A 15,716-nucleotide genomic window follows, 5' to 3' on the forward strand; every position below is an offset into this window, starting at 1 on the left:
ATTCATGTGTACAAATAAGGTAAATTAGTAAGAGGGATCAAAGCCATACAGTTAAGCAGAAAACTAAGAAAGTCTTTTAAAAACACATATCGGAAGTGTCATGACTAAATCTGTAGAATGGCATTGCTTACGTTACAATTATGACGTCATCATCATACAACATTGGCAAATGGTTGTTCTTTATGCTCGAATATTCTAGCGTTCTATGTATAGTTCGAATTTTGAATGGATTTGTGCAGGGGATTGAAAAAAATAAACTTACACTCTCTACTCATCTTGTAGAGACTATATGCAGAAATTGCATATTTGGATTTGACGATTGTGTACAGTAAAAAAGCGATCAAGCAAGAGTCATTAAATCGTACTATGAGTTAACGTTGTTGGTATATGGTGTATCTAGACTGGCCACAAGGCATACAAAAAATCAATAATTATTTTCACTTTGATTTTAATACAAGTTTATTAAACATAGCGCAGAAACTAAAAAACAATTTAAAAAAAAAAAGAAGAAAAAAACCTTTATTGGTAATTTGAACATTCTTAAGACTGGTAGATATCATGCACGGTGTCGGGAACAACATTTGGTGTTGGTCCCTGTCTGGTTGTCTCTGATATGTGTTACTGCTTAGAATGCATCGCTATCCTTCACTATGATGGTATGTCTTTGATTGTCTGATGAACTGTCTGACTCGATAACGGCAAACTCGGGCGCCAATGATGTACTAGAGATGTTGACAGAGTACCTATAAGTATAACATTAATCTTTAGTTAAGATTCAGAGGTTGTATACAGACATAAATATCTGTGGAATCCGTGCTAGTGAAACTAAAGTGGACATGTCATTTTCTGGCCGTGAAGAAATGGCGCGTGCATCAGCATGTGTTCTGTATCATTTGTTTTCCGTGTCCAGTTCTGATTTCGGCTGGTGGCCCGTGTGAGCGAGGTCAACCATAGTTGACGGCGATAACTGAGGCGTTGATAGGGAAATGTCGGTGGATGGTCAAAAGCTATTAGGGGACCGTATTGACAGAAATCTCGTGATACATATAAATCAAGAGTCTGCTTAAATGTTTGTTTGATGTAGGATTGATAAATTCGTTGAATTTATGACTCACTTGCTTAATTGAATAATTGCTCGCTTACTCCCTTGTTTACTTGATTGTCAGTCCTTAATTTTGACACAAAAAACTGCTTGCCGGTGTTAGTAGCTTCAAAATCTTCAGAAGAATAAAAACACCATGAACATTAAGGAGTTCCTATTATACACACCATTACAAAGTGGCCCTGCAGGTAGGGCGTTAGAATTGTACCTGCTGCTCCTATTGCATGATCGTAAAAGGCGACTAAATTTAGGATCTTATCTTTTCTGTTCTTCCTATCTGACTTTATCTTTCCTAATGCCTTCCTTGGCAACGCTTCACTTTTGGCATTGAGTTGAGCGTTCGCCCCTGTGATGAAGGCTCTTGGTTCTGTCCCCAAGCCGAGACACACCAAAGTATATAATAGTGGTAGTTTCTGCTCCTGCTTAACGCTCAGGATACAGGGAGTGGGACGACTGGTTTGCCCGTTGTCAGTATAATGTGACCGAGTGGGGTGCGTTGTTTGGTGTCTTCAGCTGCATGTTTCAGTGATATAGCACTATAAAAAGGGCAACAGTTCCACTATACAAGCTGTTAGTAGGACGTTAATTAATCAAACAAACAATTACAAAGCAGTATACACGATCAGTGTATGTTTTTATCCTTGTGTGTGTCCTGACTTTGAAAGTCGATTGTAGCCATAGAGGACGCAATGTCTAGCCATTCATCAACAATTATACGTGGGAGAATAATCATCGAAAATGGGTCTATCCAGTAAATTGCTTAAAACTTGAACACTTATGCTTACCAGTCTTTCTCACTGTGATTGGCATATTACATACGTTCTTGACAGAAATACGTTAACATGATTATGTTATCGTAATGAGATATCATTCAGTTACGCCATTCCTAAGTATTGTGATATTCCTTTGTATTATGAGATACCATTCCCTTACACCATTCTTTAACATTGTGGTATTATTCCATAACACAATTCCCAACTATTGGGTAAAGTAAATATCTCCTGGGACACTGTAAACAAACCTTGTTTCTACATTATTCTCTATGAATCTCCCCGTGCATTGTATTACTACATATCTTGCTTAGGAGATCGCCGGATGGATTCCCTTCGTTTGCTATAATAAAGTTGCCTTGCCTCTTACATTCTACTCCTCAACGCCTCGTCATCAAATGCCTTGCCAATTCATTACTATCGTACCCGCCTTTCGCCTATACCCATCCCAAAACCTCCTTCTCTATTAATTAATCAATGAAACGTAGTGCTACCATCCACTCCTCGAGTTTCGTACGCCAGTGACGTAACAAGAGATGTGATGACGATGTGCAGAGGCAATGACGTGTGCATTGTTTTCCGTCAAGACGTAAGAACTTTGACCAACAACGTGTCACGGTGAATATCCGCACGTGTTACCATATGTCGTGATTTTGACATCCCTCACCTTCTATTCAATCCATTCAAATTAATGCGCACGTGCTGACAGATGATTAACAGCCTTTTGGTCACGTGGCGAGCATAATCATGATTATTTCTTCTGACCAATAATTAGGAATCGGTCAGTTTAATGACCCTGGTTAATGAAATTTAGCTGGTCAATTCCTTTGTTCACATTGCTTTCAAATTACATCACTTTTACACCACCCGCTAGCGGAGGAAAACCTCCATATAACCGGTGCTTAATTTAGAAATTAAACGACTTGCGTGATAGACAAGATTTTTGTATTGTCCTTTTCACAGTGCTTATTATATCAGTAATTCGTTGATTTCGCTATTGATATTGACGGTGATCTCTCCACTTGTATGGATTTTGACAGACGCGTTACTAGTGAGGCTTCCCTTTGTTCTTTGGGGATTGGTAGGAACTGGACAGTCGTCATTGTTCCGTATGTCTGACTGGTTGGTTAATTTCTTTGAGTTAGTCACGTGTGTTCCGAAAATATAAATCGCCATGTATTTTAGGATGAATACCGACTGTTCCGAGTGGGCAGTAGACAGCATGCAGCAGATTGGCGCCAACTGTGTCGGTCAAACAGTCACTCAATGAATACATTAACGAGAGATGAATTGCTATCGTTAGATTTATCGGGCATTAGCACGACGAACTCCCAGTCACGACAGCCATACTTATTTTTGTGGCGGCTACCGTCTCATTATATCACGTGATAAAATCTTGGCTATTGATTGGATAATTCTGTATGTGGCTCCTATGGCATTTGCTGCTAATTAACAACATCACCAAATATCTGACTTGGAACTATCGCGGTAACTGTGTGACTTCGATAAGTTTTGAAATCTATGAATTGTATGTGGTGCAAGACAATTGTTGTTTATACATTACATTAAGAGTTTGGTCGGTGCCATTTCAGTGAGCCCTGTGCCATTCTAAGAGAACGATGGGAACGGTCACCACAGTTGTCTTGTGCTTCGTAGATTGTAAAGATAATTACAATACTCTCGGGTCACTAGGATACAAAAGCACTAAATCCGTTGAGTCCTTCTCTGGCAGTCTGGCTATGGTGTGTTTGGTGCTGTAAGAACACGATGTGTAGATGTTTAACGATTTTTTCTTCCTCTTTTCCACGTTTCCTACAGTAAAACAGCGCATGATTTTTTTTCCGATATAGTAAATTGTTTTTATGATTTCGAAGCAAGAGGCGTTTTAATGCATAAAATATTCGATTCGATTGCTTGAAGGGAAATAGTCGATAAAGTAGGGTGATACTTCCAACTTTTCTGTTTAGGTTTTTATCTCTGGGAAAAAAGCAAGAGACAATGCAAAATATGACATTAAACTTTGATGGCGAAACCGTCAGACATCACTAACATATGCACGCGATATAGACGAGTGCCGACTGTAATAGGCGAGAACCACTCCGGTCCCGGGACAGACCAGAACTCTATCGAATTTACAATTTACGCCCACATCAGATGGAGAGCAAACTGCATTATGGTCCGTTTCAGCTAACTGCCTGGCGACATAATAGGTCTACACGCCGCGCTCGGAGCTGGAAGTTTGGTTCAATGGAATTGACGGCACCAACACAACACCCGTCACGTATTGTATGCTGTAAATTGATCGAAAAGTATATGTTGTCTGTGGATGAGTTCAATTCTTTACTTTCCCCAAATAAAACATTCGCATACTTGATTTATCCCAGTATTATATCGCTCATTATTCCAAAACACCAAAACAGGTTTTCTTGGAACTCGTGAATAAATGTAATCACCAATTTAATGATTTGGTTTTAAAACATAATTTATAATAGATATGCCCATAGCTACTTTGTCATATTCAGATGACTAAAATTGCGATTTTGTCTCATGTCTATTTGTCGGTTGAAAAGTCTTTTTGGAGAATTCGTGGTAAACGATCTTAAATTAAATGGAATACTTCCTTTTCTCTTCATGGTCAAGAACTGATTTTAGATTTAAGTTTTTACTTTGCCAATAAAAATTAACGATTATCTGTGACATTATCGGTGATTGGCTACGAATTAACTTATATTGTAGTAAATAGACGACTCTTTGCTGAATTTCGTCTGCAACGTTCACCCGAGAGGAAAGTCTTGACTTCGGTTCCTTCACTCAGGTTCCAGTATCATGAACATTTCTCAGCTCAAGGAAGTTCCTATTATTAGGAAAAGCATTATTGGAGTTATAAGCAATTTCCGTAACTTCTGTAATGTTTTCATATAGACAATTTAAATTCAGGAGCTCCTGAAATAAGGAAGTTCCGACGGTGAAACTTAAGCCAGAAAATTTTATACCAGAGTCTATAAACGTAAAATTCTCTATTAGGAAAAGCATTATTGGAGGTATAAGCAATTTTCGTAACTTCTGTAATGTTTTCATATGGACAATTTAAATTCAGGAGTTTCTAAAATAAGGAAGTCCGACGGTGAAACTTGGGCCAGAAATTTTCGTACCAGAGTCTATAAACGTAGTAGAGCTGTGGTATTCTTCTCAACACTTTGTATTTCAACAGTTGTCAGTATCCTGTGACCGGGTGAGTATAATGGCCACAGGTTCACGAACATCCCTTAACTTAAACTTCCACATAGGAAAGCATTTCAGAAGTTAAGAATATATCCTTTAAATGGTTTCCAATGGAGAATTTTAAGTTTAGGAATTCATTAAAGTTAAGGAATGTTCGCGAAACTGTGACCTGCCCGTTTTCTCCCGGTAGCATGGGTAGTATGCTGCTGTGAGATAGCACTACACAACAGTTTCCGCTATCACAAGAAGATATATATATATATATATAGAAAAAAATGCACAAACGACGAAGTCTTCGTTAAGCATTAGCGCTGTACGGACAATGTGAAGATTATTTTTTTCTGTACGGACAATGTGAAGATTATTTTTTTCTGTCACGGACAATGTGAAGATTATTTTTTTCGGTATATATTCCTTAGAGGCTTTAAATATTCGTACAACACCTATAACTAATTGACTAACTACATCAACAAGAATGGTATTAATGAATGAATGTATGTGTTGACTAATTGTCGGAAAGGCGTTTACGAAACGACGGACGGACTGACAAAATGGATGAACTGGCGGATAGAGGAACGAACGATCGAACGCAGTAATTGTTTCTGTTTCAAAAAATGAAGTTAGTGGGAATAAATATCAGACAGAGGCTGCTATTTAGTAGAGTCGCGGTGTGGGGAATGGTACGCGGATATAGCCTCATTATAACTAAGGCGTACGTGAGAGTCAAGACCTAACGGTACAATATTGAATATTTCATACTCGTACAGACGACTGGCATCTGTTTCCTTTCCACAACCGTCCACGATATTCCGGGAATATGACAGAATCGTCCCTCATTATAAACTTTTCCTCTGCTGGTAAGAAAACACCAGATCAGCTTTCAATGTCTGCAAAATGTCAAAACAAATTACATGCTGCTATATGTTTTTTTTATGTGTACTTTAGATATTCAATTCCTTATTTTTTATTCCTCGGTTTATATAACGTAACCATCTAGAAATCAGTGTGCAGTGTAACCGTACCAGAATAGCCTTCACTTATTTGGGTGTAACTCAACATTTAATAAATAGCCGTATCATATTTTCCAAAAGAAAAGGGGTGTAGTCTCCGAACTCAGTTGCATGTATAAAGAAATATAAAATATTTGTCGTATATGAGATATTTCTGCAAGCACATCTGAATTGAATAGATAAAAGTCATCTTGTATTAACGGCTGTTATGCATATCCTGTTCACTCCAATGTCTGGAAATGGAAATGCGGATATGATTTATAAACTGTTCAAAATGTTTTTCAATTTTAACCTCTAACCTTTGAGTTACTTAGGATTAAGATTAAGTCAGATTTTATTTCAGTGTACGGTATTTCTTTTTTATCCCTTAAAATTCAAGAATGATGAATTCAACTACATCCTTTTGAACCCTGACCTTGAGGTAAAGGTCACACGGATCCATCACAATAACACTGCAGACTGGTATTAGATGAAGGTGATGCAAGAATTAAAAAAAAACAATTAGAATATATAGCCTATGAATTTCTACTAATAAGCTATCGGTAATGAGGGGGTGGAACACATCCTCCGCCTATTGTCAGTGTAATATAATCAGATAAGTTGTGCTCCTGGATTCCTTTTGCAGTATAGTTCAGTAAGATAGCACTATAAAATGAAACATAACCCAATTACAACAGTTTCCTGATTTTCTAAAACCCAAATCAAATTAAAATCGTATTCTAAATGAAAGTTTAAGTTTTAAAATTTATTTAAAACAATGAATAAGAATAGCGTTTTGTTCAATACTTTTTTTTATATATATAAAGGTCTCGAGGTCTTCCTATTGGTAATGCTACACACACTTCTGGGTCCTGTTCAGGGAATGTGGATCTTATCAGAGCCAGGAGTAATTAGTTAGGAATAAAATATTTATTTTATGTACAATGAAGGACATGTGAGTGAAGATGGCGCTAATCTCTCTCCACTGGTCAATTCGCCTGATACAGATATCTTCATATACAAGCTTCATGCTACTTCAGTACATGTATATATCTCCCCTTCCAATGATAGTTTAAAGAGAAATTATTTGCGAAAAGTTATATCTAAATGGTCTGTGTATTTCATAGTTTAAAATATTAAAATTTAATGAGATAGCGTTTATTAAATGTTATTGGGCAAGTTAACAATACGATGGCGCTGAGATCGTGTTCGGGCCCGGAGCCAATATCTTGATGAGGTACATTTAAAGGTGTGTAGTACGCCGAAAATGGTTCCATTGCTGTCCATGCTTATCTTCAGGAACTCTTACCTTCGTTCATTTTACACCTTCGCGAAAGAGAACAAAAGATGTTTCCGAAAAGCAGAATTTGCCAACAGCGTCACGCAACTTAGACTGTGAGGCACCCATCGATTTTCCTATCCCGAAGGATTTTGTTTTCAAATTAATTCTGTTGTCAGTTCAATTACTGTTCTAACTTTTACGATTGCTCTATTTTTTCATCCTTTCAAATCTCCCGTATATCTCATCCTATTTGCATTTCCTTTCTACGAGTACGACGTATAACTTATGTCAATAAATCAAGCATGTAAAGAAAACAACCGATCTCATACAAAGCACTACCACAAATGATCAAAATGTTCTAGACGGAACCCCGTACGTCTCATGTACAATGTATGTACGAAACTGCGTGTTTTGGTTGGGTGTTGTGTCTCCTTGCGATGTCGGAAACGGTTTACTTGATTACCTTACCTTACTGATTACAGAAGTATACTAAAGAAGACACCGAACAAAACTAGTCTTCATCTTTAAAATTCTCGGGAAATTTTGAAGATTTGTTCTAGTAAAAAACAAACAAACAAAAATCGCCTCCGTATTACAGAGTTTAAAATAGACCTTTCTGATTCCAGATCTGATCTCTGCTCCATGAACAAAATGTTCAAGGCTTAACAAAACAAGAAACCGTGATGTTAAAGTCAAAATGACGTTAACCCAGTTTAATGCATATAGGTTTAATGGTTTGTAAATCTCACTTTATTAATTATAAGGGGAGACAAACACTTTCACTTTCAATCATGTAATTGACAATAATGACGTACACTATCATTTTAATTATATTTTTTACTTATTTAAACTTAATAATATAATCATTTCCGGCTGTGCTTATGTCTTTGCTGGTATTGAGGCGGTTTCTGAGTCATATTTAGTCTAGTTCGTTCGAACTTAAAATAATCTCTCCTAGAATTGCCATTATAGTTGTCTGTAATTAGGTTTGGTCTATTGTGTATTTTTAGCCTCCCTGTTATCTGATTTCGATTCCTGTGGTTTAGTCATCCACAACTTCCATGTTGAATAAAATACATTATGGTACCAAGAAGTGTATTGATCCCCGTGACTCACACTACTTATACACATTCAACGACTATATTGGCAGCTCAATAATGGACGAACCTATGCATCTCCAATAGTACTCCATCCGTACACCAATATGGTTTTAAATTTATACACCCAAATAAAATAAATAAATGTTCAAACACGAATAAAAAAAATTGTATACTGTTTTCCATCTTTGAAATATCATTTGATTAATGATACGTCTGTTTTTCATATTGTGTGTCGTTTAAAACAACCAAATTTAAGGCATCGTAATCCAATATTCCCCCACAAATATCTTTTTTTTCCAAAGTAAGACTGATAATGCTATTTCCATCTCTCTATAAGATTTTCTATAAAATCTAAACAATGAGAGAGGGGAAATTCAAACCCAAATATTTTGGAAGCAAGTGGTTATAAATATAATTTGACCTAATCAACCGGCCGCTCAGTGAATAAACTCACATTTATCTTATCGACATAAATGTTACAATTTATTCCCTTTTTTTCAGCAAACAACACGGCACTAACTAAATAAAACAGAATTTTGTAATTAAAATTTACAGCCATACATGTTTTAGTAAGGGCGTTGACCTAGATAAAACCCGTAAAAGTCGTTGTGTAAGTGTACATTAAGAACTTCGCAGATCATTTACAACGTCGTTTGATCATTTTCGCTGGAAAGACCAAAATTATTCTTGTAAGTCGACTTTGACATAGACATGTGGTCTACATTTCACGTTTATCAAAAGATGGAACGTTACATTAACATACCTATTTACGCGAAAGTTTTCAAGTAAAACCTAGAAGTGAAGGGGTGACAATTACAAGACGACTTGCACGATATACGTGACTAATAGATTAAATCATAAGTTTATTTTCTAATTGTTAATCCAAGAATAATCTATAGGTTTAACTCCTGTTGTTATCAAACAGAACATTGACACAGTTTGTGATTCAACAGTACGAGCAAACTGGCTAAATACATGTATATCGCTTTAAGATGCATACAATTTTATTGGCTTCCTCCTGTGTAGTAAAGAGACAGAATGAAGCCATAATCACATTACACTGCATAAGATTTTACTATTATTATTATTTGGAGGGAATAAAGAAAATAAATGTGTAAGATATCGACCCGACTTATTTCAGCCCAGATATAAATATATTTTAATTGTACTCTTTTAAACAAAGCATTCATGATTCTATACCACGAATTATCTATTATAAACACGGAGTCAGAAAATTGGTATTTATATTCTGCCTTTTCTACGTTCAGATTAGAGAAGTCTCCCGGGTAAAGCATTATTATTGCAGAACAATATATTTTGAAGTTCTTTAAACATTTCCAACATCTAGTTCAAAAACGAAAACAAAAATCCGGAATATATATATCCAAATTACACATATCCCGAGTCGTCGTATTAGTTTGTCCCCATTTTATTCCATATGGTTTCCGAAATTTGTAAACAACACTGCTTCGCTCATTGAGTCAACTGAGGCGCCGGACCGGTCTTAGTGTGATGCTCAGCGACTGTGGCAATATCCAGTACTGCTCCATTCGACACGTACTAGTTCTCTGGAAGAAATCGATCATTTGGCGCACAGCCGTAGACTCGAGCGTCTAAATACATCGCTGCAGTGCGGTCTCTTTCTGAGCGCGGAAGGATCGGGCACTTGCTAGTGGTGAAAAGGCTCAATATTCCCACGGACTCGTAGAAAGCTTGTATCGGACAGTGAGAAAGGAGAAGCGTTCGTTTAGCGGCAGAGTCACTGGATCTAACCCAGCAGCTGGTCAAAATGGACAATTTTAACCACCGTTTCTTGATACAGGGATTTTTACTTCTCTTCGCTTCATGTAAGTACCCGATCATTTGCTGTGATTCGCTACATAAATTATGATTCACGTTAGTCAAAATATGTTAATTGTGGTAACGGTCGCTTTCATCCAGTTTACCACTTTCGTTTTAGTGATGTTAGCATCTGGAACTTTAATTCTGGATTTGATATTGAATGTTTATTATTGTCATCGACAATTTGTTTACTTTTAGGGCCTAGAATCATGTTATAGGGTTGATTCTTAGACCTCACCATCCTTATTCCCATGTGACAAGCGAGTTTGACATTTCATTCTCTGATTCATATATTAAACGGGCGTACGTCCTCGTATCTCCATCGTCAGTGTGTGTGTTAGTTGGCAGAAAACATGTCGGGAGGTATCACCATTTTACGGTTTGTTTACTTTTGTGAGATAAGATTACGTGTAGATGGAATTTTAACTATTTGATGGGTTGGGTATAAGTATAAATCAGTGAAGCGTAACCGGCTCCCGTTTGAACACCGATGTTTGGTGGGGTATTGATAATTCAACGCCCGTGTCCGTGGCGGGGGACCTAATTACGGAAGGGTAATTAATTAAGTGGTCCTAGTGGATTGCAGTGATGCACTTCCAGTTGGGTCAGACGTGTTGTTAGCCACAGGAGCTCCCACCAACTCCGATTGCTTCAAAGAGAGTCAATTATTTATCTATGATCATACAAGATCAATGGAGCCATTTCTCCTCTCCCTTCCAACCTCCTGCTGAACAAGGAGAAGGCACATTTCCTAGAAGGTTTAATTTACTGATGTAAAAACAGACACATTGATATGACATTAGTTTTCCCAGTGCAATATAAATATTGAAAGTTTTACAATATACCAGTAGTTCCTTTTACACTTAACTAGTTACCTATAGTTTCACAGAAACCTTTACTCATATGGAAATATAAATATTGTCTCTTGTTATGACAATAACTAGAGACAATATTGCTTTAGAGCCGTGTTCAATCTAGACATAAACACATAGCAGATCTGCAAGCATGCAAAAAATATCCATATTTCCTTGAACATTACATACGTATACAGTAGTAACAGTACCCACCCTTATGAACAAACATGGCGTACATGGATGAATGCGCTCATAGTAATTAAAGATATACTGTTTTCTTAGGCCAAAAAAAATGTCTGTTTAGGGTTACCCGACCAACCCTAATTTTTTACCCTCGACCCTATTTTTTTTCCACTTTTCTACGAAAAAATATTAAAAAGTAGGGATTTCGATCTCAGACTCCGGTACAGGCCATCATTTTAGAGTGAAAAAATACTAAGAAAAAAAAAATCCTCCTGAGCGACCAACCCTATTTTATTTGCCAATGTAACCCTAAACAAACTTTTTTTTTGCCTTATCCAAGTATCAACTGCAATGTATTGGATTCTTCAACAGAACAGAAGTTCTGAGGATCACTGTATGTATACTTACACACGGGATCAAGTCAATAATGTGTCATTTTCGAGATACCAAAACGATGTGGGTAAAGTATAATTTACTTTCTGGTGATTGCACACTGATTCATATTTTGATGTGGATTTCATGACCTCGCAATCACTGAAACATGGGAGTAATTGATGCAAAATTGTACTGTTTTTTTGAGGAATCTCAAAACTCCCATTTTGGTTTATTGAAAGGACAGTGAATTTTCTACAAGAACCTAATCATTAATGTTGTGGTTGTGGATATTGGTTTTAAATTTGATGATGGAGATAGGAGGGGTTATTTGATGGGCTCATGCATCAAGAAGAGAGCAGTCATGATACATCCAGTGATAGTATTGATTTACAGTTGGCTGAAGAGGACAGTGTTGTATTGTCCAGCGCAGCTGTCTGATGAGGGGGAAAAGCCAAGAATTCCTGTCAGAGTTCTACAGTCCATAGGGACAAAGATATAGCCACATGGATATTTTGTTGGAGACATTTTAGTGAATGCAGACTCCATGCGATTTTGTTTTGTACAACTTAACAACAGATTGCCTTCCTAAACGTTTGCATTGATTATAATTATTCAGTTTTAGAAACAAGACCTCTGGTGTTTGTGGAGACTTTCATGCCCTGTACATTATTGAATTGATGTGAATTTAGACTAATAAACTTGCCCTAGTAGGTCAATAACAGTCGCTGCTTCTGTACAGAGATAGAGTTATTGACTTCTAAGTTCTTTCCTTGAATAAGAAATTGATGAAGATGCTATTTTGGCATAGATAGCTAGGTGTAAAATACTGGTGCCATTCAGGAGAGTTCTGTAGTCAGGAAAAGAACTGCCAATACCAAAGATCTGTATACACTTTCACAGACAGGATTATGAATACCCTATTTAGTGTGATCAAGTTCTAGTTCTGATTCTTAATTTTCAATAAATGTGTTTTGAAAATACTCTTAAAATAATTAATTAAGCTTTCGTTTTATTTTGAGGCTCCTCACACCAGCTTTGTTGTGTTAAACTTTGTGCTATTATGTTGATGGAATAAGGCTTATTAATTATGGTGAATACACCAATTCATCATTGCGCTAACCTCATTAACAGCAAATATAGCTACCATATTCGACCCAATAAATGCTCAGGGCATTTAAAAAAAATTAAGAAAAAAAGATGGAAAGGTGCTTAATTAGAAGAAATTGCAAACCTATACAGTTTTGATAGTTTTGGTCTTTTGTCTGGGAAATTGAAATTGAGGCCTCAAAAGGAGGAGGGGCATAGATGCTTATTGGGTTGAATACTGTATTTGTAAGGGTTACCTCAGTTAAAAAAAATGGAGTTACAGACTTCCCTTCAGAAACAATAAAGCTTTTGACCGATGATGGTATGCACATATACATGACCTGGCTCCATATACACTTGTTGATGTATGGAGCCATGACTTTCAATTGGGAGTTCAAAAGGATCCTGAAGTGTAGTGTAACAGGCAGAGACGACAGTGAACATGTAGATATATGTATGCACACATTGTAAAATGCAACTGTAGTTGACTTCAGACACTTTGGAATAAATTGCTGTGTCTTGCTACATGGTAACTGTGCCAAGAATAAATTGGACTGATGATTCTGATGATTTCTGTCTCCCTGTCCAGGCTAGATATATATCTGTATCTCCTTGATCTCACCACACATCAAACACTTCCACTCTTTAATTGCTGACCAATTCATTATCTAACTGGTCAAGATGTCATTCATTCTACATCTAAGACTGTCTTAGACTGGCCATGGTCATTTTACCTCTTGGTACATACATCGTGGGTGTACATCCTACAATACAGGGAATAGTTGGTCATAAGATGGTATATACTAGAATTCGAAGAACTCCATTATCTATTTCCATTCACAAAATTGTCAAATTCTTACCACGTAAATGGAATTTTATAACTGCATGTTTACTTCAGCAAACTGATAGCTATCACCATGCCTGTCCATTATCACCACTATCTATAATTCAATTTTTTTAAGGCCTCTTTTCATTTGCCTGGTCATAAGACCTAAACTATCAAAACTGTATAGGATTGCAATAATTTTGTCTTTTTAAGCACCTTTTCATTTTCTTCCGACTTTTTAAACACCCTGGTCACCTATTGGGTCAAATACGATATGTAGAATTCCTTTTGTGCAGGGGTGAAGAAGAATATCTGGGTATCAAATCAAAAATATAAAAATATATTCGAACTAATTTGCCCAAACTGCTAATCGGAAAAACAACTTTGAAAATTTACTTTCATTGTACACTAATTTATTATCAAAATTTAAAACAATACTGTAGTGGCCAGATCAGGGTTCAAACCTGAGACCTGAACTCCAGACATACAGGTTTCATCAGTTCGAACACAGATGATCAACCCTGTCAAGTCTCTACATTTGTCTTTTTAAATGAAAAGGATGTTGTGTCTCCAACTGCTGTGTAGCTGATGAATAAATATTAACATGGAGATATTATTGGCCATTTATCTTGGTATCAACTGTAGTAGTTTCATCATGACCATCTAGTTAGTATAATGACCTGTAATATTTTGTACCTCTCTACTCATGGTTATAACTAACCAAGCTCGGAATATCTCCTAATTTCTCATCAGTGCCCAGAATGTTCCTTGAAGGGCCCAGTAATTGGAGAACTGATTTGATTTATTAACACTTGTGCCCTGGTCAGTCTATATACCTACACACATGCTTGTTGTAGCTATAACTCTCATAATTCTCTTGGTGGCATCTACATGTGGAAGAGAACTTTGATTAGATTCTGATTCAAAGGTCAAGGTCAGAGTCCTGTTAATGGCTTGCAAGTCAACATTATATACAATTTAATGTGTTCCTTATTAGTATGTATCTAAAGGATATAACTTAATTTTCAGCTCATTGGCATATAGATAGAATATCTGAGTTATCTAACACCACTCTACTCAGGGTTTGTACAGATTGGCATATAGATAGAATATCTGAGTTATCCAACACCACTCGACTCAGGGTTTGTACAGATTGGCATATAGATAGAATATCTGAGTTATCCAACACCAATCGACTCCGGGTTTGTACAGATTGGCATATAGATAGAATATCTGAGTTATCCAACACCACTCTACTCCGGGTTTGTACAGATTGGCATATAGATAGAATATCTGAGTTATCCAACACCAATCGACTCGGGGTTTGTACAGATTGGCATATAGATAGAATATCTGAGTTATCCAACACCAACCTACTCCGGGTTTGTACAGATTGGCATATAGATAGAATATCTGAGTTATCCAACACCAACCTACTCGGGTTGTACAGATTGGCATATAGATAGAATATCTGAGTTATCCAACACCAACCTACTCAGGGTTTGTACAGATTGGCATATAGATAGAATATCTGAGTTATCCAACACCAACCTACTCAGGGTTTGTACAGATTGGCATATAGATAGAATATCTGAGTTATCCAACACCAACCTATGCTACTCAGGGTTTGTACAGATTGGCATATAGATAGAATATCTGAGTTATCCAACACCAATCTACTCCGGGTTTGTACAGAGTTCTGAGTATATTGTTGGTTTTGTGTGAAGTTGAAATATCGTAGTACACAAACATCAATATCATATATATATATAGATCATGATCATTTTAATTGCAAAGCAAACAACCAATAGACTAGCTAGGAGTAAATTTAACAGTTGATTTCCGTTAAGTCACAAATCTTTAAGGAGTCAGTAAAAGAAAGAGTGATGTACCTCTGTTTGAATGTGATAGTTTGCCCTTTTGTAAGACAGTTTAAGACATATGTCAAGAGAGAATATATTGAATCTTGGAAATGTCTCTTTGATATCAATTTCTATTTTAAGTTTACACAGGACAATCCTGATAGTGTATACATGTATATGGCACCTCTGATTCTCTCTCTCTCTCTCTACCTATATTTACATT

The 15,716-nt window shown here is 36.6% G+C and overlaps 1 protein-coding gene across 1 annotated transcript in view; it reads left to right on the forward strand.

The window, feature by feature from the left end:
* The first annotated feature begins 9,920 nt into the window (after positions 1-9,920).
* The window catches only part of LOC138319467 (neural cell adhesion molecule 2-like), an 80,744-nt gene continuing 74,948 nt past the window's right edge, over positions 9,921-15,716 (forward strand). Inside the window, exon 1 of the mRNA XM_069262623.1 lies at positions 9,921-10,312. Coding sequence (XP_069118724.1) covers positions 10,255-10,312 — 58 coding nt within the window. The 5' untranslated portion in view covers positions 9,921-10,254. The remainder of the gene's footprint in view (positions 10,313-15,716) is intronic.

The sequence above is a fragment of the Argopecten irradians genome, chromosome 3, assembly GCF_041381155.1.
Source record: "Argopecten irradians isolate NY chromosome 3, Ai_NY, whole genome shotgun sequence".
NCBI lineage: Eukaryota > Metazoa > Mollusca > Bivalvia > Pectinida > Pectinidae > Argopecten > Argopecten irradians.